The 25,933-nt window shown below is 64.7% G+C and overlaps 1 protein-coding gene and 1 pseudogene across 2 annotated transcripts; one reads left to right on the top strand and one right to left on the bottom strand.

Moving 5' to 3' along the window:
* The first annotated feature begins 273 nt into the window (after positions 1-273).
* Positions 274-25,884, top strand: QSOX2 (quiescin sulfhydryl oxidase 2). Of its 2 annotated transcripts, XM_036239261.1 has the most exons (12): positions 274-609; positions 11,475-11,575; positions 13,045-13,093; positions 13,686-13,791; positions 13,945-14,035; positions 15,528-15,673; positions 16,534-16,668; positions 16,885-17,014; positions 17,832-17,954; positions 18,594-18,744; positions 21,533-21,721; positions 23,621-25,884. In XM_036239261.1, exons 1-12 carry the CDS (start codon positions 282-284, stop codon positions 24,034-24,036), a joined length of 1,965 nt encoding a protein of 654 aa, XP_036095154.1. In that variant the 5' UTR covers positions 274-281; the 3' UTR covers positions 24,037-25,884. The 2 variants fall into 2 exon arrangements, with proteins under 2 accessions (XP_036095154.1, XP_036095155.1); XM_036239262.1 differs by lacking the exon at positions 21,533-21,721.
* On the bottom strand, positions 9,859-9,977 carry LOC118601371 (annotated as a pseudogene).
* Positions 25,885-25,933: the final 49 nt, after the last annotated feature.

Consider the following 25,933-nt stretch of genomic DNA (forward strand, 5'->3'; position numbering starts at 1 on the left):
AAAAACGATGCCCTGTTTATCTGGAATTCACATAGAACTGGATGTCCTGAATTTTCATTTGCTAAGTCTGGCGACTCTACCCAGACTGGGGGCTGGGGGAGGGCCCCGCGGAGGAGGAAAGGAGGTAGGGGGCGGAGCTTGGAGGGGCGTGCGGGAGGCGGGACCAGGCTTCGGGGCGGGGCTGGAGGCGTGACCCGGCGCGGGGGCGGAGTCTAGCGCGCGCGGCTCACGTGACGGCGGTTGCCAAGGTGAAAGGTCAGGCGTGCCGCAGCACTCCCAACATGGCGGCGGCCGGGGCGGCGGTGGCGGCGCGCAGCCCGGCAGCCGCGGAGGGGACGGCGGCCCGAGCACGGCGCCCGCTCCTGCTGCGGCCCTCGCGGCTGCCCCCGCTGCTCGTGCTGCTGGCCGCGGCGGCGGGGCCGGGCGCGGGCGGTGCGGCGCGGCTGTACCGCGCGGGCGAGGACGCCGTGTGGGTGCTGGACAGCGGCAGCGTGCGCGGAGCCACGGCCAACAGCTCGGCCGCGTGGCTCGTGCAGTTCTACTCCTCGTGGTGCGGCCACTGCATCGGCTACGCGCCCACCTGGCGGGCGCTGGCCAGGGACGTGCGAGGTGAGGCGCCCGGCGCGAGACCCCGATCCTGGCCGCCGAGGCCTGGCCCCCGCGGGCCGCCGGGATTCACCCCTCCGGCTCGTGGCAGCCTCCCAGACCCCTTCCCCCTGCCCTGCAGTGCACCCCGCTTTGGCCGCTGCGGACCTGCGCTCCAGGTCCCCCAAATGACCCCCATGAGGTCCTTTCTGGGAAGTTGCTGTCTTAAGTCTGAAGGACAAGAACCCTCCTGTCCCAGCCTTCACTCCACGGTTGGGGTCAGGATAGTCCTCCCCGTACCTCCCAGTTCTCAAATACCTCATTTGAACCCCCTAAAGCTTCTTTACCACCCCCAGGCCTTATCCTAGCTGTTTCCTGCCGCACACTGTAAGTATTTTCAGTGCCTAGACTCCCCATTGTTTGAGGATCCCCATTCCTGCCCCAAGCCCCTTTCCCTTTAAATCCTTTATCATCCTTTTCTGGTTTGAGTCACTGACTGTACGGCGGGTACTCAAAGTTAGCCTTCAACTTCCGACATTCATATACTGCGCAGACCTCTCTGTAGAAGCAGGATAAGACATTTGAAACATTTCCCTGGGAGGTTCCTAGTTCATAGACAGGCAGCCTTTGATAAATGTCGTTCACCAAACCAGTGGCCCTGTTGCCACACTTTATTGTTTGACACTGTAAGTGTGCTGCAAATCGTTTGTTCCTAAGTTATTCTCCAGCTCTGGGAGGGGGCATTTGGAGCATCCTTCCCACAAGCCAGCCAGCTTTGAAATGGAGTGTAAGTTGCTCTGAAGTAGGAGCTGGTCCCTAGCAAGAGCGAGTTTGGTCAGACTCTTGCTGGTGCTGTGCGAGCTAACCTCTAATTATGTGATTCTGTGGGCAAGAGATAACAAATTGTTGTTTCCTTCCTACGTTTGTTTTTAAGTCTTATAGCCAATCCTGTTGTAATTTTCTCACGTCTAAACTGATTCACAAAGGAACTAAAGAAGTCAAAATGGGATTTTTGCATAATCGTAAATGATTATCTTTAGGATGTGTTGGACCTTTTAATTCTAAAGGATTTGTTCTTTGATCTAATGTTTTCTTAAGTCCCTAGTGTTCTGGGAACTGAGATCAAAGACTCAGAAGTTGACAGAGAACAATTTAGTAAGATTTTTTTTTTTTAAGCTGTTGCTCTGAGAACAGACAAGAACTTTAGTCACATAGAGCAGCGGTCGCCAACCTTTTTGGTATCAGGAGCCGATGCTCCTCTGAGAATCTAATGCCTGATGGTCTGAGGCGAAGCTGAGGCGGTGATGTTGGCGCTGGGGAGCGGCTGCAGACGCTGCTCACCTCTCGCTTCCTGCTGTGCAGCCCTGTTCCTGACGGGTCGCGGGTCCCGGACTGGTGCTTGTCCACGGACTGGGGGTTGGGGTCCCTGGATATAGGGAACTTTTCAGTTCTCATGTTATTCGGTGGCAGAAACAGATGTCAATTAAAAAATTAAAATGCAGGTAGCTCTGGTAAGACATTTGTCGCCTACTTTGGGCATATTTTGATTTTTTCAGCTTAGCTTCTGAAATATAGAAATCATAAACCAGATTCATATATTGCAAACTATTCCGTAGTTGAACCAGCATGTGAGGAGCCTTGAAAATTGTCCTTCGAACTTGGAAGTTTGCTTCTGAAAGTGAAACTAGTTAAATCCTTACCATGATGTGTAATTAACTTAACCATTAGCTAAGTGAGGTTGTCCCGAATGGGCCGGGCACTGCCCAGGTCCGGGCCAGAAGGACTAGGCCAAGGCGGGAGGGAGCTGTGGCGAAGGCGAAAGCAGGAGGCAAGGCTGGGGCGAGAAGGAGGGGTCGGTCTGTGGGGACCTAGGCGGGGGGTCCCAAGAACCAAACGGCCAGCCTGGAGGCAGAGCCCTTGGCACTGGGGAGTTTCCCACTTGGGGTCCCCAAAGAGAAGTCACCTGGGGGCTTTGTTAGCCCAGCTGGGTCAGAAACTCCAGGTGTGAGGCCCAGTGTCCTGTCAGCACAAGACCCACAGAGTCACTGTCCTCAGGGAGACCCTGCAGGACACCTACTGGAAAGGGCCAGGGCCAAAGGAGGTGGGAAGCGTGGCATGTGACTCCCCCTCGGGGGGTCCACTGCACCGAGAACTCCTCAGTGAAGGGGCCCGTCACCCCTAACCTTTGCATCCCACGTGATCACTGCAGAGCCCTTTCGTGCCTGACTTCTCACTCCCTGCGGACTGCGCTGGGAAGAGCTGCCCGCGCCCTCACCACGGGCGTCAGTGGCAGCCGCGCCCACCCGGTGCCCTGCTGCCCGCCGTGGGCCATCTCAAGGGAAGAGGGCGCCTGTCACACATGTGGTGCCGCTCCTGCGGACAGCCGCACGGTCTCCAGCAGCCGGGGGTGCTGCGCAGCGGGGCTGGCGTCCCAGGCAGAAAGAGGGCGGGGCCCGGGGCGCAGGGGGGGTGCCTTCAGGTGAGGACCCCTTCCCTCAGGGGAAGGCAGACGACCTCGCGGGTGAGGACCAGGAAGGCCCAGGCCATTTTAGTTGGGCTAGTTTGGCGCTGTGGGCTTCTAGCACAGGCCATGCCACTTGGGGCCTGTGGCTTTCTCTTTAACAAGTCTAAGGTCATCGCTCCATTGTCACCTCTTTGGTCTCAGCCCCTTGTGAGTCGGGCTGTCCAGGCAGCCCCCAGGGCACACACACCTCGGGCGGGAGAGCGTCCAGCCAGCTTTCCCCACCTGCCGCCTCCTGGCCCCTGCAGCTGCATGGTTCCTGGAAGCCGTGGTTACGGTACAGGCTCTGCTCCCCCTGCGATGGCCTCGGGGTGGCGGCGGGGGCACCGAGCTGGAGCTGGATGAGCATCCGCTTCCCCGCTGTCCCCCGCCATCGTCCCCCACCATCGCCTCCTAACTGCCCCTGTCGCTCAGAAGCAGACAGCTCGAGGGGGCCCCTCCCCAGCTGAGCGGGGCCTCTGTGCCGCCTGGGCGACCTGCCTTTGCCTGGATTTGGACGGAACTTTAGCTCTTCACAGACGTTTTCAAGATTTTGGAAATAAATGCTTTTCTGTATGAGAAGGTGGCTTAGCAAACAAGGTCTGTCGGCGTAGCCAGCGGTTGTGCTGTGTTGGGTAGATCTGGCTCGGGCTTGTCCCTCACCCCTAGGGGCTGGCAGACGAGGTGTGTTCCCGAACCCTGTCACCCGGAGCTGGGGTCCTGTTCTCCCACCTCCCTTGTGCTGGGGGTCGGGTACCGCCCTCGAGGCACCCCTGCAGTATCTCTGGGAGACTGCCCTGTGCCCTCGCATCTTCTCTCGCCTCGGGGAGGTGGCCCTGGGCCTGTGGCAGAGGGACTCAAAGAGGCACTGGAGACCCATTGCCTGCCCCCGTCTTCCCCGTCCTGCAGGGTGGCGTTGGCGAGGCTGAGTGAGACCGCATCACCCTCTGATGGTCACACAGCTGAGTGACAGGCTAGGTGACTCCAGAGCCTGGACTGCTCAGTCCCTGTGTCTGCAGAGCACCAGTTGGGGCGCTGGGGGCCCCGGGGGCTGGGGCAGACGGGTGGTGTCAGCTCTCAGTCTTGCCTCCCGCTGTGCCCTTCGTCACCGGGTAGACTTGTCATCTGCATCTGCACGATAGGGCCACAGGCTTCTTGGGGATGAGCTAGAGTACACGGTGGTGTCCCCACGGCCCAGCGTCTGTGCGCTGGAAGAAAGGAGGATGGGGGGCTGGCGGGGGCGTCCTTGCAGGGGTGCGGCCCGGCGCAGAGCCCCAGGAGGGCTGCAGGGAGCTCACCTGGACTCCGGAGGCGCTCGGAGGGGGCGGAAAGGGGCGGCTGGAGGCCGGCAGTGGCGCCGACCTCGCGTTGCAGGCCCAGACACGCCTGTGAGACCCAGGCTTCGTTACAGCCGCGTCCAGAGGCCCTCACGACCTTGTGACGCTTCAGCGTTTAACCCCACAGAGGTGGTTCGTGCCCTTGGAGTGCCCTGGGGTGCCTGCTGGGGACCCTGCACAGCCCGAGGTTAGCCGCACTGGGCTGAACGGACCGCAGAGCCGGTGCCGGGGCGGGGCGGAGAGGGCCCGCCCACCCTGGGTACCCGGTGCCAGCCTCGGCCCGTTGCCACGTGCGCTTCATCTCCGCCCAGGCCTGCACATCCTGAACCTGGGGCTTGAACTTGGAGTTACCCAGAAAGACCTCCGCTCAGCCAGGAAGGGGCCTGTGCCAGGGAGAGTCCCCTGCCCTCCAGTGGCTGGGACGTGGGGTGGGGAGCCCCACGTCGCCCTGACCTCGCACCAGGATGCAGAAGCCATGACGGGGCTCCCCGCCTTAAAGACAGCATTCCGGTGGCGCCCCGTGTGCCTGCAAGGCTGACGCCCCGGCCCGCCACCATTTTCTAGGACTAGTTGATGCTCGACTGTAAATCAGACTTTTGTAGACTGTTTCGTTGGAATTTGACGAGTAAAAGGTTCGACCCTGTTAGGTTAAGTGATGTGGCTGTTTGACGAGTAAACTTAACTTACTTGTCATGTGCAAACTTAATTAGTTCACAAGTATTTTTTAAGCCTGTGGTACTAAAAATAGCAGGCTTGGGAGCGGCCGTGGGGAGCAGGCCCTGGGCCGCTCCCCTGGGACACCCGGTGGGCGGCCTCCCGCGCCTCCGCGGCGTCGGGGTGGCCTGAGGGTGTCGGGAGCAGACAGTTTGCATTCAGTCCGGGGCGCTCCCCTCCTTTGTGTGGTGGGACGCAGGCAGGTGGAGAGGCAGGAGGCGGGGCGGGTACCAGTTGCCTGAGCCCAGTGCCCTGAATAAACCTTTGAGGTGGCCGCCCCTGATTCGGCGGCGGAGCCGGAGTCTCCTTTGTGTCCTCTGAATGCGTCCATCTGCCAGGGGACCTGCAGGGACTGCAAGCGGAATTCTTTCTGCCCGCGGGCCGCCTCGCTCGGGCGGGCCTTCTTTCAGAGACGGACAAAGGCCTCCGGGCGTCGCGTGCCCCTCCACCGGGACGGCGGCCACTTCCAGTGGCACGAGCCGCGCTGTCCTTCGCGGCCACCGTGCTCCGCGGCGCGTGCGAGGCGGGCGTGCCGTCGGTCCGCGGTGGTCTCAGCATGTGCCGAGCGTGCCCCCCGCCCTGCGCCGGGAGCCGAGAGCAGTGACGTGTGGGGAAGGGCCCTGTGCTCCGGGGGGCGGGACAGGCTGTGAGCAGGAGGACGAGAGGAACAGGCTGGCTGCGGGTGAGCAGTGCTGGGAATTCACCAGGGTGACCTGGTCGACACGGGGCGGAGAAGGAGGACGGCCTCGGGGGTGGCGTTGGAGACCCAGAGGTGAGGCAGAGCAGCCCAGGTGACAGCACGGGGTGGGGACAGCGGCGGGCTGTCTGGAGGGCTGACGGGCCCCTGTGGGCTGGGGCGGTTCCACTGGGTTGGGCCCAGGGGCCAGTGCGCAGTTCGGGGCGGGGAGTGCCGTGGCCTGTTTCTGCGTGAAGCGTCTCCGGCTGCTCCCCGGGGAGCTGAGGGCCCTCGGGGCTCACGCCAGTTTTGTTGGCATTAGCCACTTCTGTCCCAGTCAGCTGCTCCTGGCCGCAGCCGCCGACCGGGCGCCTTTGGCGCGTGCACCTGCGTCGTGCCTGCGTGAGTCGGGCCTCTGGCCTTTGCAAATTATGCCCTGACACTGGGGCGGGGGGCTCGTGCTCTGACGCCTCTGACAGAGCGGGGGGCGCTGGCAAGTCACCCCGCGCTCTGTCAGAGGTGTCGGAGCAAAGGCCAGTGCCACGCGGGTTCCCCTCGGACCCCTGCAGACCGTCTGTCGCCGGGGGCCCTGGCTCTCCGCACCGTGGCGGTGGGCACAGGCCGCGGCTCCACACCTGGGCCACCAAGGTTTCTTTTCGCTTCGTTTTCAAGCCCCAGCCCTGTGGCATGTCAAAGGGCAGGGTCCCCCTACTGGGTGTGGGAGTGGGGGGGGCAGGGACGGAGCTTTGGAGGCTGGACCCCAAGGTGCCGGCCGCGGTTTGCACAGCCTCCGCTCTCCCGGTGTCTGGGCGTCCGCGGTCAGAACATTGTCGTCCCCGGAGCCCGCTGGACAGAGGCCAGTGGACGCGGGAGGGATGCTTGGGACAGCGGAGTCGAGGTGGCCCGTAGGCAGGTGACACGTAGAGTCTGGGCTGGGCTGGGCTGGGGTGTGGCGGAGAGGTCAGGGCGTTGACACACAACGGGTCAGCCACCTCCACTCTGCCCTGACCCCCGGGCCTTCAGACAAGCGGCCGTTGCTGCCACGTGGAAGATCGGCACCCGGGTCCCCAGAAGACCCTCCGAGGCCGGCGAGCGGCTGGACACTGCCGCCAGACGGGCGTCCGCACCGCGCCCTGCACTGCCCGCCATCCGTCTGCGGTGCGGCGGGGCTGCGGAAGCCGGACGGGGCCGCTCGGGGGGCCGCTCGGGGGGCCGAGAGCGCCTCCCAGAGGCCACCTGGACTGAGGCCGGGGGTGGCCAGGTCCCAGCTCGCTGCTGCCTGTCCAGTGAAGGGTGGTGGGTGCACTGAACCCCCTCCCAGAGGGCTCCAGGCGTGGCATGTGCTCGTGCCCACCCCCAGCCATGCCCGTCATGACCCGACTCACCTGCCGGGACCCCATCTCCCGATCCTCCCCCCAAGCATGTCCTTCGTCGTGCCAGCGTTCCCCTGGGACAGTGGTTGTCATGAGCCGGGGAGGTGTGACGGGCCAGTTGAACGTGGGCCTCTGCAGGGAGACCAGCTGAAAAGCCACTTTGGTTCAGTGTGTTGCGCGTGCAGAGGGTGCGGCCTCGCCCCCTGGCAGTCCCCTCTGCCCCCGGTGCCGTGGGGACACACACAGCCCAGGGCAGTCGTGGAAGCGGAGCGCCGGGTCCCCCCTCGCTTGTCCTGTGGGGACTTCCGCTCACATTCCCACCGGAGCAGTGGGAACGGGATGAGTCACGTCCTGGCCTGGACGAGAAGCTGAATGGCGTAACGGGACCCGAGTGCCTGTGCAGGGCCGAGTCCTGGGACTTGCGAGGAGGCGGCAGCAGTCGTCCTGCAGGAGGCCAGGGCGGCCTGGTGGCCAGGCGGGTCACAAGCGATGCCGCAAGCAGGACTGACTGCTCCTCTGTGTCCCAAGCCTGTCCCGCAGACGCTGGCTGCAGCCCGTGCTGGGGGCCCCAGCTCCTGCCCCCGGGGACGGCCCGTGGCCCACGGTGTGGGGAACACGAGGCAGATTTGTTTCTCCGAAGAATTGATTTTCTATACATTCAGGAAGACAGAACGGCACACAGAGGCTTTTAGAAGAAGCCGTTTGATGAAATGGGTGATTTATTCCACGCGTGACGGTCTGCGGGTTTGGGGGGTGTGCTCCGTGCAGCGTCGGGAGTGAACTGGCTTTGCAGAGGGGTGTCTTCGTCGGGAGGTGGTAGGGTGAAGGGGAGAGAGCGCTCTGGGAAGACCTCTCGGTGAGCCTGTTACTGGTGTGTGCCTGTGGGGGAGGGGGACAGGCGGGGCACCTCCAGATGCCTCTGAGCCTCGGGCCGATTCCTCACCTGGCTCCTCACCTCCTGCCTTTGGCCAGGCAGACACCCCCAGCAGGCGACAGGGAAGTGTGTGGAGTGCTAGGTAAAATGACTTAGTTTGGAAGGGGGCCGCGGGGGGATTTTCTCCCTGTTGTAACTGCCTGGGCAGGGGTCAGGGACTCTCCGAGGGCATGGCCTTGTGCTGAAGCCGATGAGGAAGGCAGGTACTACCTGCTCGGGGAAAGGGTCCCAGGGAGGGAGGCCAGGTGCACCGGCCGGCGCTGGCGGGGAGCACAGTGAGGTGTCTGGCAGCTCCCCAGACACAGGGTGGCCTCGCCTGCAGGTGTGCATGCCTCGCCAAGGGCTGGGCACCCTCCAGGTCCCCTTCCAGTGGAGCGGGGCACCTCGAGGATCGCGTAGTATACGTGGTGAAGACCAGTAACAGAGTGTTATGAGCAGCAGGTACTCAGGCCTCGGGGATTTTGAGGTCTGGCTGGGAATTCAGGGCCATGTGAGAGTCACTCGGCGGGGCTGGCGTTGGTGGGGGTGGAAGCCCCAGCCACCTGGAGACTTGATCCTGTGCGCGCCGAGCGCTGGCAGGGTGTGTGGTGGGGACGATGTGGGTGGAGCCGGCTGTGAGGGGCAGCGTCGTGCCGGGGAGCAGGGTGCGAGGCCTTGCTCTGTGCTGGGCGTGGGGGCCGAGTCCCTGGCTCTTCGGAACCTGGGCGGCGTTCGGGGCACGGAGGCCCCGCAGGGCCGGCGGCCCTTCCGACCGGCACGTGCCGCTTTAGACTCGGGATAGCGACTGGAGCGGCCGTCGCCAGCGGGCCGAGGTCGGACTGTCCCGCAGCACGGCAGCCCCAGCCTCCACACGCCGGGGCCTCCGGGAAGGGAGCCTTGCGCGGGGAGCACGCGGGCCGCGGCACAGATGCGGACCCGGCCGCCACCAGGACCTGGAGCCCGGACTGCCTGTCCCCCTCCCTGCAAGCGACACACGCCCCCAGCACGGAGGGTCTGCGACCAGGCGCCCGCGCGAGCGCTTTGCTCGCCTCCCGCTCCGGCCGGCTCCTGGCACTGCTGGGCGTTGACCCCCACGCTCCTTCCGCGCAGTGGGGCACTTTCATTCTGAGTGTGAAATGGAAGTGTGTCGTGGGAATTCCCAGTAAACGGCGAGGCCCGTGCTGCAGGCTGGGGAGAGGCAGCGCACAGGGACCCCGCGGGATGACCGGGGTGGGCATCGAAGGTGACAGGCTGGGACGGTGTCCGGTGGTCCGGAGCCGGTCCAGAGAAGGTGCCGCCGGACAGCTGCCGGCCGCGCGCAGTGACTGCTCTCCCTCGGCCCGTGCGGTCTGAGGCTCCAGAGAGAGGTGGCCTGTGACTCAGGAGGGCCTGTGACATTTTCTTTCCATTTAAAATGGCCTTGGGACATGAATTGTTCCCACCGATGCTCATAAGTGATCATTCACTGTAAGACAGCATCGTTGTTGTTTAAATTCGATCTTCCGCAGCACATAAATATAGGTTGACTTTTTGATAATTACAGAAGAAAAAGGTATGTACTTTTAAACGAAAGCATACTTCTGTTAAGTAGAAAAACAGCAATGATTGAATTACTGATGCATACAAGCCCTCATGTCGTATAGTGTCTAGTGACGGTCCCTCTCTCTCCACTTCCAGGCATGTTTTTAAGATGAGCTCTGAAGTTTGAGATCATAGCAGAACTCAGAGAAAACTCTTTTTATTTGATTTTTTTTTTTAAATGCCTACAGCACCTGGTCTTCCTAGGTGGTCTCCCATCCAAGTACTGACCAGGCCCGACCCTGCTCAGCTTCCGCGATCAGACGGGATCGGGCGCGTTCAGGGTCACACGGCCACAGACTTACTTGACTTTTAACAAAATCGCTGGTTTAGACAGCGTGTAATGTCAGAACACAGCGAAGAGCCTCACTGCCTCAGTGACAGCCACTCAGAAGGCACAGCTGCAGCAGGCGGTGAGCAGGACCCGCCTGGCCCGGGCCAGCCAGGGTTGTCCCCTGGCAGAGCAGGGAGCCGGGGAGAGTTTCGGAGTCAGAGTGTCATCAGTCCTAACGCCCCAGAGGAAGGGAGGGAACAAGCCTTTCAAAGAGAAAACCGCACTCGCCTTGAGGATGTGGGAACCGTTTCTTTGAGACTGGTGGCTAGAGGGAGGCCAGCACTCTCCTCCCCTCTGTGGGCCATGCCCTGGGGTCACTGTGAGCACAGGCTTAGTGCAGGGAAGGAGGGGGGAGCGAGATACCCGCCCCTGGCTGCGGCCGCTGGGAACCATGGGCTCTGGGCAGCCTAGGGTCACCCACCCCCTGCTGGGAACACACCCCAGTGCCTGGGAAGCACCTCCCCAAAAGAGTCGGACTCGAGTCTGATTCTAGGCACGCCAGTGTGCAGGACATGCAGGGGTCAGGGCGCAGGCAGCAAAGCCCGCCACGGGGGACTGCAGGACAGGGGGCCAGGCCCCCCCACAAGCAGTGCGCGGCTGGGGGTGCAGCAGACACGTCCACCAGTCCCAGCCGACACCCCATCTGGACCTGACTCAAATGAACAGTGTCAGAAAGAATGAGACCCTGGGCAGCTCTGCGTCCTGGCCGGACACTCGCTCTCAGCGCTCGCGGTTTGCCGCGATGGCCGTGCTGCCTCAGCGCGGGCCAGGAGCCTTGTCCTTCGGTGCCCTCAGCGCGGGCCAGGAGCCTTGTCCTTCCGGGTGCCCAATCGGCCGGCTGCCGGAGCCGGCCTCCAGAAGTGGGCGGGGCTCCTTGGCTGGATTCTTGGCTGAAACGAGGCTCCTGTGAGCAGAGGTGGTTGACACTGACCAGAGGGACACACGGGGGTGTTCATTGCTATCTCTACTTTCTTCGCATGTCGGGGATTTTCCACAACAAACTTTTAAAGACAGGAATATGTATGTATCTGAAACTGCCCCCTTTCTACTCCCAAGAATGCGGACAGCATTCGAGGGGTCGTGGGAAGCGCCTTGGGGGAGCACCGGACACGCCCAGTGTCTGAGCTGAGGCCGGGTACTGGCTCTCATGTGAGTGAGCATGCGGGGATGTTCTAGCTAAGTAGCCCCGCCCGGGCCCTGCCGTTACTTGCCCTGCGTCCCCCGAGGAGGAGGCCGGGCTCTGGAGTGCCAGCAGCCCAGCAAACCCAGCTGCCATGTCATCCTCCGTGGTGGAGACGCGGCTGACCTGCTGGCTGAAGTTCTGGACTGGACAGGAATGTCCTTGTGTGGATGGACCTAATGATGACTCGAGGGATGCGTGGCGGGGGCCTCGGGTGCTGGGCAGGGGTGGGGGCCGGCCAGCCCGGCGGCCCCCACTCTGAAGGTCTCACCCCTGTTTTTCAGACTGGGCCGCCGCCATCCGGGTCGCCGCCCTGGACTGCGCGGAGGAGAAGAACCGCGAGGTGTGCAGCGCCTACGACATCCACTTCTACCCCAGCTTCCGGGTGAGCCCCGCCCCGCCCCGCCCCGCGGGGCTCCTTCCTCCGACCCACCCCCACCCCCTCCCACCCCCGGACCGGGACGGAGCCGGCGCACAGCGCCTCGGCCTTCAGCTTCGGGGCGCGCTGCCTGACACGCGGTGGAGCTTCCGTGTGCAGCGGTCGCCTCCTTCGTTCCACCCTGTTGGCGGTGGTCCGCGTCCCTGTGGGCGGGCGCCGCGCAGCCCCCCGCGAGCCCAAGCAGGGACGGAGGCCGGCCCCTCACGCGTCCGAGGCCTCGGTGCGCCGCGCGCCCGGCCCCGCGGCCGGCTTTGTCTCCGCTTCTTCCACCAGGGGTGGAGGGTGAACTGCAACCTGGGGGTGCTCGGCCCGCGATGCGCGCGTGGTCGCGGGGACGCGCGTGCGCAGGAGCGCACCGCCGGGACGCACAGCTCGGGAGGAGGGAGCCCTGCGCTGTCCGCCTGCAGCCGGCGCGCTGTGCGGCCCGCGTCCCCGGTCCTTCCCCGCTGCGCGGAGCCGGGCGCCGACTGTCCTTGCTGTGCGTGGCCCGCCCGCTGCCCCGCCCCTTCTGGGGGGCCCTGTTACCGTCCTCTTGCTTGTCCAGTGTGATCGCCCGGGCGCACCCCACTGTGTGTTCACCTTACACACAGGGCGCCGTGCTGCATGGAAGCGCCGGCGCCGGTCTCGCTAGCAAGCGTGGCTGTCGCTGACAGTCACCTGCCGTGCAGCGGCTCGCTGTCCCCTCCGTGGCTGGCACTGGCCGTTGAGGCTTGGGCTGCCGTGAAGACGCTGGTCCGTGCCCCTGTTGGACGTGGCAGGAGCCCCTGTGGGCACGGGCCTGGAGTGCCGTCGCTGGGGGGGGCGTACAGGGACACATTGCCTGCTGACAGCCACCCCGCCTCCGTGTTTGTGGGCCCTGGGTCGCCCCGTCTGTGACGCGTCTGCCCGGGCCGTTTGCCCGTGTCCTCTGGGTCGGTTGCCCGTTTCTTGCTGATTCGCGCGAGGGCTTTGTATGTTCACGGCGCTACGCTGGTTTCGGTCGCAAGTGTTGGTGACACTTCACTCTGTAGCTGTCTTTCCTGTTTTATTGTTTTTCATGAAGAAGGCTTTTATTTTAATAGCAAATCTTTTCTTCTGCTCAGAGGTAGCCGGGTCTGTCCCCCTCCCCGGAGCTCCTTCGTGCTGTTAGAGCGTCGGGGCCCACTTGACACCAGGGCCCGGGAACGTGCCGTCCTCGCGGTTCTCGCCCTGTTGGGTCGGAACAAGGACGCCACGGAATTCTGGGGGCCCTGACCACCCGCGCCTCAGTCCGGCAGGGAACGCAGAGCCAGTGGTTATCAGCTCTCGTGAACCTTCCGGAGCGAGGTGGCCAGAGCTGGGTCTTTAAGATGATGGTCATTTTGTTTCTTAAGGACTCGACTTTGACAAACACCAGGCAGGGCTGTTTCTTATTTGTTCTGTGTTTTCCCTCGCAGTATTTTAAAGCGTTTACAAAGGACTTTACAACTGGAGAAAATTTTAAAGGTAAGGTCTTAAGCAATATATTTTACTATCCAACCCATCAAAGTAAAAACGGCTTCAGGAGACTAGAAAACGCAGTGGCAGGGCTGTCCCCACCCCACCCTGCACGTGGGCGCCTGCCCTGTCCCGCCTGTCTCCCCGGGAGGGCTCGGTAGCTCAGTCTCAGCAGGGAGCTTTTATTTTGTGCTCCACCTTCCTTGGCAAATGTGGTGGTGACAGTTCTTTTTATAAAGTGAACTTTCTTATTGGAGTACACACCCGAGGCATTTTTGTGTATGAGCTCGCCTGGTAGTCAGTGCCCAGCCAGCCCCAGGTGACAGCGTTCCACGTCAGGGGCTGTCCTGCCTGTTCAGAGCCTGGCGTGGGTGTTGTTGGGCATGTCTGGCCTGTTCCCATGGTGCGTGTGCAAGATTCCTCCGCTGCCCACTTGTCCCCACATTTGTCACTGCGTCGCCTCCTACTGTGTGCATCCACTGTCATGAGTACTGTGCACCGCCGGGCCCTGGGGCGGGACAGGCGCTGGGCGTGGCAGACACCCCGTGTGCGGGGCGCTGGGCGTGGCAGACACCGCGTGTGCGGGTGTGCTTCCCCACAGGGCCCGACAGAGAGCTGCAGACAGTGAGGCGAGCCATGGTCGACTTCCTGCAGAACCATACGGACGGAAACAGGCCGCCTGCCTGCCCGGCTCTGGACCCCATTCGGTGCGCAGTTCTGTGAAAACAGTGGCACATGACGGGGGGGGGGGTCAGTTTTGTAAAATACGGACGTGTATCAAGCGCTCCGGGCACCGGGGTGCGCTGGCCAGCTCACCATTCTTGAAAGCACTAAAAGGCTCTTTTTTTATCTCCTAAAAGGCCCAGTGACGTCCTTTCTCTCATTGACCGCCACGAGGGTCATTACGTGGCCATTGTATTCGAGAGCAACAGCTCCTACGTTGGACGTGAGGTACCGTGTCTTGTCTCCTCTAGTCTTGCCACGCGACGGGATTCAGTGTGGGGCGGGGAGTGGACCCCTGGGCTGCTGGTGAGGCGTGCTGGCCGTGTCCCTGGTCTACAGAGAGGCTGTCAGAGGGCAGCGTCTCTAGGGAAGGACAGGCAGCAGGCGGGGGCACACGGCCCGTCCCTGGGGGACAGGGGACCCGCCCTCCCAAGGTCATTCCTTACTCTCTCTGCACTGTTGTCAAGACTTCTTCTTCGTTATACTCTAAACTCTCAACTTTTTGTCACGTCCAAGCTTCTGTAAAACACGTTTCTGTTGGAAACCGCCCTCCCGTCTTATCACACGTGTGGGGCTGAGGTCTCTGCCTTTGGCCAAGGCTCAGGGAGCCTGGGCAGGTAACGGGAATGCTGTAACTCGGCGCCTACGGGGGGGCCGGAGGCAACGCTGGCTCTCGGGGCCCATCCCTCCTCCCTGCCACTCGCCCCCTGCCTCTGCTCATGGTCTCTGAGCTCTGGGAGTGAGCGGAGGTCCCGGGCCCTGACGGGCGTGCCCGTGGTACGGCCAGGGTGGAAGGCGGCGGGTGCCGGCCATCCCAACACCGCCCGGGCCTTCCGGGTCCGGGGGTGCCCGTTGGCTGTCTTCCCAGTGGCAGGATCTAGAGTTCCTGTGTGACCCTTCCCCACAGGCCAGACTCCCTCTCTCGCACGTACCCCTCAGCAGCGTCCCCACGCACACAGAGCTGGGCAGGGACTGCTCCCCAGGGTGCAGGCGTGGCCTGTGCCAGGAGGCCGCTCCACAGGGGGGCTCGGGCGTGGTCAGCTCTGCTCTAGCAAATGCAGGGTCATGGTCAACAAACGCCTGATTCAGGACGTGGCTGGTTCTGCGTGGCTCTAGTAGACGTTAGGCAGGTGGTTTGGCATGGGGTTTGCAGGTCACCTTTTCATGCATTCTCGCTCCTGAGTGCCACTCCTGGGGTCCCTCTACCGCCGTGACCCTGTCACTGCACCTGTGGCCTGTGCAGACCGGCCAGGGGCAGGTCCTGTGGGAGGGAACGGCCAGCCCAGAGCCTGCTGGCCCTCCAGGTGGCTGAGCAGGGCCACGTTGCTGTCCTGGGCTGCCATGGCCTCCCACGCACAGGACATGCCGTGTGGTACATGGCCACGCGCACCAGGGAAAACCGAAGGCTGGCGCCGTGGCCCCGGGCGTGCGCCGGGAGGTGCGCAGCCCTGTGTGACGTGCGCCGTTTGCGGAGGACGGGCTGTCAGCGCTCTGGTCCGGGTCCGCGCGAGCGTCTCCGGGGCCGTCTGCGAGGCTGCGGAGGGAGGGGGGGCTCCGCCCTCGGCGCGCATGCCGTCGCGTTCGGTTGTGTTACGCGCGTCCTGGTCACAGGAGACGGACGTGAGTTCGTTCTGAGCGGCGCGGCTCGCAGCGTCCGCATGCAGCCTGCTCCCGTGGGGGGCGCTGCGTGCGGAGAGGCCGACGCCTTCTCCTCACCCAGGTGATCTTGGACCTGATCCCCTACGAGAACGTCGTGGTGAAGAGAGCGCTGGACGCGGACACAGCGTTTCTGGGGAAACTGGGCGTTTCCGCCGTGCCTTCCTGTTACCTGATCCACCCGAACGGGTCGCACGGGTTGATCGACGTGTAAGTGGCCTGGCTCAGGGCCGTCTGTGACCGCGGTGCGGGGTGGGCTCTGGGTCGGTGGGGCGGGCGCCCCACCCTCTCTGCAGAACGAGCCGTGGGCACAGGCCCCAGTCGCCTCACGCTCCGCTCCTTGCTGAGAGCAGCAGACGGTGAGAACACCGTGTCCTGGGTGCCCTGAGCCGAGCTCTGCAGCGGCAGCGGGTGAGAGGTTCTGCCGGCGCCCAGCCTCCTGGGGCGGGGGGAGGACTCCTGCCCCGCCCCGGGCCCGGCAGGAAGGCGGCCGTGCCCGGCTTACACCAGGCGCTGCCCTTGACATCGCTTCCCTGGCCACTGCCATTTTGTTTCAAGAAACGACGTTTGTTTTGTATGAAGCCATCTGTACGGCGTGACATGAAACAACACTGGCGTTTGAACCTGGGTGCTCAGATGAGCCCTGAGCTGTGGCGGGAGTGCGGGGTGGCGGCCTGCGCGCATGCTCGGGGCGCACTCAGCCCTGCCCACCCGAGGGCTCGCACGCAGCACTCAGGAGCCCCCCTACCCCGACCAGTTTCCGCACGCCCCACCCAGAGCTGGCCCTCTGTGGCCGAGGCTCTCAGGTTGTTGCAAACAGTCTGAAGAAGCCGACGTTGGCGGGTGCCCGGCCGCCTTGCACGGCTTGCTGTCCCCACTGAGCCAGAGCGCTGCCGTGCCGGGCACGGCCGGAGCTCGGTGCTGGGGGCCCGCCTTGTCCCTGCCGGAAATGACCGGGTCAGGGGCCGGGCTCAGCCCGGCGACACAGGGCGGCCGTGGCTCGGACCCCAGCAGAGCTGGCCCGGCCCTGCGCTCCGGCTCAGCCCCCGCCCTGCCGCCCTCTCTCGCAGCGCAAAGCCTCTCCGATCGTTTTTTTCCTCTTATTTGAAGTCGTTGCCGGATGTGAGGAAAAAGTCACTTGCGTTGCCTGCGAAGCCACACGAAGACGAAAATTCTGAAGTCGTGGCATGGAGAGAATTTGACAGGCAGGTGTCCCTTTTGGACGCACGCTGTCCGGGCGTGATGTGTGCGGGGCAGGCACCCTGGGGACGGATGCGGGAGGGCGTGGCTCGGCTGCAGGGTTGGCCCCCGGAGAATCCGCCGCAGGCCCTGAGCAGCGGGGAGGGTCCCTCTGGGGGGGGGAGCCAGAAAGGGGGACTCAGGAAAGAGGCCGCTTTCACCTGACTGGACGTGTCTGGCAGGCGGAAGCTGTACACGGCGGACCTGGAGTCGGGGCTGCACTACCTCCTGAGGGTGGAGCTGGCCGCCCACAGGTCCCTGGCCGGGGCCGAGCTGAAGACACTGAAGGATTTTGTCACTGTCCTTGCCAAGGTCTGCTGTGGGCGGGGCTTGGCTGCTGAGTGGGTGCCCAGGCCCCAGGCGCCACGGCTCTGGGCACGGGCTGACCCGAGCTGGACGGCTGCCCCCGGGCTGCAGGCCGGTGCCCGCCGCGCCTGGCCCCGAGCGCCGGACAGGGCTGCACGCACCGGTGGCCAGGGCGCTGGGCGGAGCGGCCGGGAGGGCAGGGTCTGTGCGGTGGCGTGCGGGCCGTGAGAGGAGAGCCGCAGCCGGCCAGGGCCTTTCGTGTGGACGGGCCGGGCAGTGGGCTGGCCGGCGTGGCACCTCTAGCAGGGCCAGGGCGGTGGGTGGCTCTGTCGGCAGCCTGCGTCCTGCATGTCTCAGGTGACAGGCACGCACTGTGCCCGCTGTGCCGCTGGGCTCAGCGCTTCTGCAGGGGGCGCGCAGCAGGGGGCCCTGCCCGGGAGCCGGGCCGCCCTGCGCGCCTCCCCCGGTCACCCGGCCAGGGGGCAGCCGCAGGCAGGCGGTGGCCACGCTCTGTCTGGAGCAAGGGCCGCGGGGTGATGAGGACACACGGCCGTGTCGTCTGCCGTTGTGCAGGGGGACGTGACGTGGGTGGTGCTGGGCGAGGGCCACAAGGGAAGTCGTGGGCCAGAGCCCACCCGCCTATGCCTTGGCCCCGCCCGCCCGCCCGCGCCTGGCCCGCCCGCGCCTCGCCCCCCCCAGTCGGGAGGAGCTGTGTGTCTTCGGGAGACCCCCGCCTAGTTCCGGGTCAGGCAGGCGTCCATCCGTCTGTCTTGGGAGGACATGATCACTGGACAGGCTCTGACCGGGGTCCTCCCTCGCTCAGCTGCTGCCCAGCCGGCCGCCGGTCCAGAAGCTGCTGGAGACGCTGCGGGAGTGGCTGGCCAGCCTGCCCCTGGACAGGATCCCCTACCGTGCCGTGCTCGACCTGGTCAACAACAAAATGCGGGTGAGCCCGGCCCCCCCAGAGCTCGACGTGTGACCCTTTCCGGCTGTTCTCGTCCTCTGTCTCTGACCTGTGCAGGGGACCCTGACTCGGCAGGTTGGGGACAGGAGGCTGCCCGTGCACGTGGCCTGTCGTGCACACAGCTTCACGCCCGTGACACAGGCCTCCCCTGTGTCCCTGTTCCATGCGACTTTTATGTCCCCTGGTGCCGTCAACCTTGTGCAGAGTCCTCGGTTGAAGGACAGGTCACAAGGAGCGTGTGTGACTGTGCCCGACACAGGCAGGGGCGGTTCTCAAGCAGCGAGGGACCAGGCTTTTTTTTTTTAATTAAACTTTGAGTAAACTCATCTCAGGTCTACACCTGAAAATGGGTAACAATGGCACGCTCAGTCAGGTGTGCAGAAGCCTGCTCCCCGGGCCAGTGAGGGTCCCCCAGGGGCTGCGTCTCCCCGGGAGCTTTGCGACGTGGCCGGCCCAGGGCCGTCCTTGCTGGGGGGTGGCCGTGAGCCCGTTGGGAACACCGGCGCATTTGGACAGATGTCCCCCTGTGCAGCCGCTGCCCGAAAGTTTGGGACATTCACCAACTATTGTTATTTCTAGTGACTTAATTACCTTTTATCATGCTTTCCTTTTTCTCCCCAGATTTCTGGAATATTCCTGACCAGTCACGTCAAGTGGATTGGCTGTCAGGGAAGCCGCCCGGAGCTGAGGGGTTACTCGTGTGCTCTCTGGCAGCTGTTCCACGTCTTGACCGTGGAAGCCGGGACACACCCGGAAGCGCTGGCGGACACAGGTAAACGGTCCCCGTGGGCCGCGCGACGTGGCTCCCTTCGTGGCGCCTGCCCACGGCGGTTCCCTCCGCTGCGTGTGAGGCGGCGTGGCCTCGGTGCCCCTGGGGCCCCCTGCTGAGAGGGCAGGCGAGGTCTTGTCTGTGTTACCCGCTGGTCACGCCGCGTCCCCACCCGCCCGGCTCAGGACGTGCGGCCTGCAGGAGCTCGGGCGCCGAGAGGCACAGGAGGGCGCTTCCGGGGGTGTGCGGCCCCCCGCAGTGCCAGTGGGCTTCCCTGGGCTGCACCCGTGTGGCGTGGTATCTGCAGGTCGGGGGGCCGGTCAGCCAGGGCGGGGGTCTCGTCCGAAGTCACGACTGGGAAAGGCCGCCGAGCTCTCTCCGGCGGTGGCGGGAGTCAGGTCCTCGTGGCCGTTGCTTAGCACGTGTCCCGTCCTTACTCAAGTCGCAGCAGCTGCTCTAGGGCGCCCGCCTTGGCCTCACGTCCCTCCCTTGGGGCACGTCCTGGTCACTAGAGCCATAGGCCCGGGGAGGCGGGACACAAGCGAGTGTGGCAGGCGGCGCCGCGGGCCCCCTCAGGGGCTGCCCGCACGAGGGGCTGCAAGCCGCACAGCCGAGAGTCGGGTTTGGGAACCTCGCTTGTCGGGGACCGCCGGCTCAGAGCCGTCCCGGCTCACATCCCACGCACGGCACGAGGACATGTGCCGGGCCCTGCCCACGGTGGACGCGTCGTGTGCGCCTCCCAGCCTCAGCAGGTCCCCGGCCAGCACGGGTGGCTGCTTGTGTTTAGTTGTTTCTTAATCGTTCGTGTTCCCTAATATTTACATTAAGTCCACAGGGGATTTTTTGACTCAGTCTAGTGTTCTTTCCAGTGAAACTATAAGGTACCAAACTAACCCAAAGGCCGGTGATTCCAAACAGCCATCGTGGTTTTGGCTTTCGTGTCCGGGGCCGGTGGCGTGGGCCCGGCAGCTCTTCTGTGGGACCCGTGCGCGCTGTGGGTGTGGCCAGTGCACCAGACCCCGCAGGCCCGAGGCCACAGGCGGCTCCGCGGGGGCAGCTCGCTCAGGAAGGGGCGCTCAGGCCTGGGCCTCGGTCGCCTCCGGTCCCTCAGGCGGGTCTCGTGCAGCCCGGAGGCGAGGCGGGGAGGTAGAGCCCACCTGTGCTGGGGGCACAGCAGGTCCTGCAGGGGCGCTTGGCCGTCTCCCAAAGTCTTAACCTCCCGCTGCCCTCCCGGCCACGCTGGCTTTCTCTTTGTGGCGGGGGGGGTGGGGGGGAGGAGTCGCACAGAGCGTGCCGCGGGCTCTGCAGGAGCATCCGAGGCCCCACCGCAGGGGTCAGAGCCGGGCCTCTGCCTGGCCACCACCTCTGAGCCCAGGGCGGGGACCCCGCGCTTCCTGCGGGGAGTCCCGCGGAGGGAGGAAGAGCAGTGGAGGGCGGCGTGGTGACAGCCAGGGACGGGGCCGTCCCCAGGGCGTCACAGACACCGCCCTGAGGTGGCGGGGGCCGCACGGCAGGCGGCAGCAGCGCATCTCGCGCCGGGAACTGGGTCAGACGGAGACGTCGGATTATGTCTTGGAAGATTCTCCGCTCCTTGCTGCGTGTTTAAACCCATCGACTAAAAGCCTGCGAGCCCCCTAATCCCCTAGGTGGAGGCTCACGGGCCTGGTCCACTTGAGAGATTAGGGCGGCGACTGCAGCGCCGCGCGGGGCACAGAGAGGAGGATTACGCGGCCGTGCGGCAGATGGCGCCGGCCGCCGCTGCGCAGAGGGCGGCCCGGCCCGCTCGCGGGCAGGCAGGCTGGGCGCCTCCTGGCCACTCCCGGAAGCACTCGGCCCAGGAGGCAGCCGGTCGGCTCGGATGGCGACGACGGAAGTGAGTGTGGACCACCCCGCCCCGGGCTGCTGATGGACGCAGAAATGTCCATCAGGCTCCGACGCACCGGCCTGTGACTGTCCCCTCCCAAGTGGGACCGTGACAGGCCCAGGGCCGCAGCAGCACGTGACGGAAGGGCCGCTCTGCAGGGCCTGCTGCCGCCGAGGCAGGTTCGGTCACGAGAGCTGCCCCGGGCCCCCTGGTTATCGCCACGTCGCCTCACGCTGACGCTTGGCCTGCGTGGATCTCATGGGTCTCTTATTTGCACCCTCGCTCCCCTGGGTCACATGTCTGAGCAGCCATGGGCCAGCCCTGGGGGCTCCCCCAGTTTGCTCCGGGTCCCCGAGTCGCACGCTGCCCGCAGGTGGAAGAGTCCACTTCCTGAAACCTCGGCGTTCTCGCTGGCCGCGGCCAGTCTGTGGCCGCAGAGGTTGGAGAGCGCCTCCCACAGAGGGTGTCCGCCTTCAGCAAAAGGGTGCGGGTCCTTCCGGCCCGTCGCCCTCTGTCCCCAGGAGCCCTGGCCCCTCGGGGAGGATCAGTCGCGAGGGGGTCTGGCAGCAAGCCCAAGGCCGTGCCCGTCCCACCTCGGGGTCCTGTGAGGAGGGAAGGGGAGCCCGCAGGACAGGAGGTGGGCCCAGCACGTCCCGGCCCTCTGGCCACGAGGCCTGGTCTGAGGGTGCAGCTGTCCCCCGAGGGCCCCTGGAGTCGTGTGTCCTGGTACCTGGGCTGCATCCCACAGCTCAGCACAGGGCCGCGGCCGTAGGCCTCTGGGAAGGGGCCGTTTCCTCCCGTGTGCGCAGACGTGCGGGCCTGTCCCTCATCCGCAGCCGCGCTCCACCCGTTCCAGGCTGCGGACGGCCCGCGGGCCCTGCGGCTCCAGCGCCCGCAGCCGGCACCAACGCTGCCCGTTCCCCGCAGGGCTGGGGGACGCGCCGCAGGCCGTGCTGCAGGCCATCCGGGGCTACGTCCGCACCTTCTTCGGGTGCCGGGAGTGCGGCGAGCACTTCGAGGAGATGGCCAAGGAGTCCATGGCCGCCGTGGAGACCGCGGACCAGGCCGTGCTCTGGCTCTGGAGGAAGCACAACCTGGTGAATGGCCGCCTGGCAGGTGAGCGGGCGCCGCGCACACCGCCGTGCGGGTGGGGACGGCCTGCGCTCGGCGGCCCCAGTGCCCGCGCGCGCCGGGCTGCTGCCCCCACGGCCCCGGAGCCCACGCGCGCCGGGCTGCTGCCCCCACGGCCCCGGTGCCCGCGCGCGCCGGGCTGCTGCCCCCACGGCCCCAGCTGGCGCGGCGGCCTTGCCCGGGAGCCGCCGCAGACCCCAGCCGCGCCCGGGCCTGAGCGGCCCCGCCGTCCAGGCCACTGACACGCCTCAGGGCCTGGGGGAAACCCACCTCGGCCCTGCGCCCGTGGGCGGCCCCCGGGACCCTGGGGAAGTCTGCAGTGGAAGCCTGAGCATGTAATTAATTTTCAGCAAGGAATTTTAGTGTCTTTAAAATTTGCTCTCAGGCTACAAACCGAACTCCTCAGAATGGTTTTGTTTGAAACAACTAAATAGAACTCATGTTTTTCTCAGAGTTAAATAATTCAAACTGTTTCTAAATCAGTGGCAGATTAAAATTAGGCTTAAGAATAATTCCACTGAGAAATAATTCTTAATAGAGATGAAAAGAAAATGCCACCGAACTATTGGTTTTTGCTTAATCCACTGCATTATAGAAACATATTACAACTAAAGCACTAAAGAAAATTGGTTTTTCTTTGCCCTCAGAGCTGACTGCTGTGGCCGCCGTCACATGGCCACGGCCCCTTTTGTGTTTGTGGGGTTTGTCAGCCGCCGTCAGCTGCAGACCGGGGTGCCCCCGCCGGGGCCCCGCGCGCAGTGTGGCCGCGGGCGCTGCTCCATGTGCGGGCGCGCACCTCTCCCTCCCCTGCGCCCTCTCCACGCTCCCCCCTCAGAGCCCCGCGTGGCAGCCATGACGGCGCAGACGCCACCCCCGCCAGGCCTGACCCGCCCCCGGAGCCCCGCGCCTCCTGTGTCATTACGCCGTCGCAGAGAGGGGCTTTCTACAGCCGCGTAGCCACGGCGCTCCTGGGCCCCGACATCACCCACAGCCCCGACTCTGGGCTGTGGCCCCAGCTCCTCAGAGGCCTGACCTGGACCCCCCCGGCTCTGCGGTGTCGCTGGGGGCGTCAGCAGCTCCGCGTTTGTCCCCATGCATGTGGCTGACACTCCCATGTGACACCTGGGAGGGCGGGTCCTGGGCCCCCCACGGTCTCATCACCTCCCGGCTTCGCCTGTGGGAAGGTCCCCCTGCCACCGTGAGAACCGCAGTGGCACGTTTGTGTCTGTCGCATAGAGGCCGAGGGACACATCCCGTTAACACTGTGCGTGGCGTTTGATTTTGTAAAAGACATTTGCCACGTCAAAGAGGTTGGGAAGGACCCTCATCACGGGGGCCACCTTTGGGACAGGCGGGGGCACATGGCGGTCCTTAGCCTTGCCCACGGGGACGGGGCTCGTGCCCAGAACAGCGCCTGGAGGTCCCTGAGGGCGTGTGGGGTCCAGCAGCACCCCAGCAGAGCTGCGCAGACTCCAGGTGCTCTGCGGCTTTGTGTGGGCTGCAGCGGGGGGCGGGGGGACTCACAGCAGGGGGTGGCCTGCCGAGCATGGGCCTCAGTGGGAGGCGCAGGCGGGAGACCTTGGCACAGCCTGTTTAGGACACACGGTCGCCGGGCAGATTGGGCCGGGTTTGGCCAGGCGAGTGGCGGTGTCTGGGTGTGGACGTGGGGACCTGCCGTGGGGTGTCGGGGAAGAAAGGGCATCACACGGGGGCTGCGGGACGTGGCTGCCGCCCGTGCAGGGGGTTGGGAGCAGGGCGCCATCTGGAGCCCACGGGGCGGGGAGGGCAGGCAGGAGGCTGGGGGGGCGGGGGCGGGGCCGGGGGCCGTGGGTGGGCGCTCAGGTCTCAGGAGGCCTCTCCATGGTCGCTCCCTCTTCCTCCCAGGCCAGCTGAGTGAGGACCCCAAGTTCCCGAAGGTTCCGTGGCCCACTCCGGACCTCTGCCCGGCCTGCCACGAGGAGACGAACGGCCTGGACAGCTGGGACGAGGGCCAGGTGCTGCTGTTCCTGAAGCGGCACTACAGCGCCGCCAACCTCGCGCACGCGGGCGCCGCGGCCCCGGCGCAGGCCGAGAGTCCCCGCCCGCCCAGCGCCCTGCCCGCCCCGGCTCGCCTGTCAGGCGGCTCGCGCCGCGGCCCGGACGGCGAGGCGGCCGGGACCTTCCTGGGCTTCTCCAGCCTGGACATGAGCCTCTGCGTCGCGCTCTACGTGGCCTCGTCCCTGTTCCTGATGGTCATGTTCTTCTTCTTCCGCGTCCGGTCCAGGCGGTGGAAAGTGCGGCATCACCACCCGGCCGTGTAGCGCGCGCGGCGGCGTCCGGAAGCAGCCCCGCCCGCGGCCTGGCGGACGGACCGGGCTCCCGCCGCCCGCTGGCCCTCACATGGCGGCTCTGGGGTCTGAGCCCGCGTGCGGGGGGACCGCGCTCTCCCGGGGTGCTCGGTGGACCCCTTCGCAGCAGCTGGGCGGCCGTGTCCGCTCCCACTCTGACGGCGGGAGTGGGGAGTCCAAGCCAAGTAAACAGTTTTTTGTGCCCGCTTTGACCTCGAGTTTACAAGGCCTTGTTTTGAGATTTGGAGAAAGGCCTGCCCCCCACCACCCCCACCGGGAGGCCCGGGAGGCCCGGCTGACCCTGCCTCCAACGAGGACCAGGACCGGAGGACCAGGACCGGAGGACCGGCCGTGCATGCCGCCTCGTTCTCAGTGATCCGTTTGTGACTTTCGACTGCTCGGTTGCTCCTGCTGAAACGAGACCGTCTCAGTGGGCAGAGTGGCAGCTCGGGACCAGAGGGGCAGAGCCCTTTCAGCCGTCCCCATTGGGCTAGCCAGGGGCTTGTGGCTTTGCTGCATTTCAGGAACTAACCCCAGAGGCTGGGTGGAGCTTACTTGGTGGTTGGAAGGGACAGGCTGGTGGCCCGTCTTATTCTTCAGGGACAGTGCCTTTGCTTATTTATCTGGTGACAAGAGGCAGTGCGAACAGGGGCCACCCCCTTTGCGCATCCTCTCAGAGAGGAGCGAGGATGAGGAGTGGGCTGAGTCCCCAGCGGGCATCCGAAGGACCCTGCCCCTCCCCGCAGGTCCCTCTGGGGAGTGGTGGATGCCTGAGGCTGGCTCCATTGCCGGAAGCCGCTTTCCGAGGGGCCCCGGCAAGGCCCACCCTCCTTGGGCGCTCATTCACCCCAAAATACTTAGAGGTGAATGAAGATGTAGACAGACTACCTGAACGTTTCCGTCGAGATTTCGGTGGCTCCCGCCTCCCCGGGCGAGCCGGGGCGGCTGTGTCACTGACGGCGGAAGCCGCCTCTCCACGCTGCCGGTTGCCCGCTCACGCGCCCGCCCCGAAGGCCGCCGGTCCGCTGATGTCGCTGTCGCCACTCGGGGAAAGTGGACGCCTGACGGCTGGAACAGCTGCCGTTGGCTCGGCTGCCCCCGGGAGCGGGAGGCGCGGCAGGGAGCAGGTGGGGAGCCCTGCGGGGGGGGGGGGGTGGAGGGTGCAGGGGGCCTCCCTTCTCTGTCACAAGAGGTTTCTTCTCGTTTGACGGTTCTTAACCTTTAGAGACCCAGTTTAAAGCCCGCGAGCCTGTCTTCACAGCCAGTTCTGTGCCTGGGTCACCGAACACACACGTTTCGTTTCACCTTGAAGAGGGCCAGACGTACACAGGTCCACGGGAAACATGTAGACCCTTTCGCGAGACTGCCCTTGGGCTGGTGTTGGGTGGCACGTCTCCCCTCAGCTCAGCGGCCGGGGACGCCGCCGCCGCGTGCCCCCCCCGCATCGTGCCCTTCACGAAGCCCATCGCAAGGGCAGCATCGGCTCCTCAGGGTTCACAGTGTTGCAGATTTCGGTCACCACCCCTTGAGGGGCACGTCCGGACGTCTCTGGACGTCTGGAGGGGCAGGGTGTTAGCAGGCCGTTAGTGGTCAAGGACAGGTGGTGTGCCAGGGTGGCCGGGGGACGTGCGTCTCGCACGCAGGTGTGAGCAGTCTCACACACCTCACGGGGTCTGCTCAGGACTGGACGCTGTGTTAGGCTTCAGGCCTGCTGTCTAAAGTTGTCAGTATTCAGGCAATGAATATGACAGTTCGGTAATTTAAATATATTTATTTTTAATGGAAGAATTTTGATTAAAAAGAAACTAATTGACGTGGAAATGTCAGTGAAATTTCTTACCTGCAAGGAAAGTGAACATTTTGTATTTAA

Source organism: Rousettus aegyptiacus, unplaced genomic scaffold (assembly GCF_014176215.1).
Source record: "Rousettus aegyptiacus isolate mRouAeg1 unplaced genomic scaffold, mRouAeg1.p scaffold_m13_p_3, whole genome shotgun sequence".
Lineage (NCBI taxonomy): Eukaryota > Metazoa > Chordata > Mammalia > Chiroptera > Pteropodidae > Rousettus > Rousettus aegyptiacus.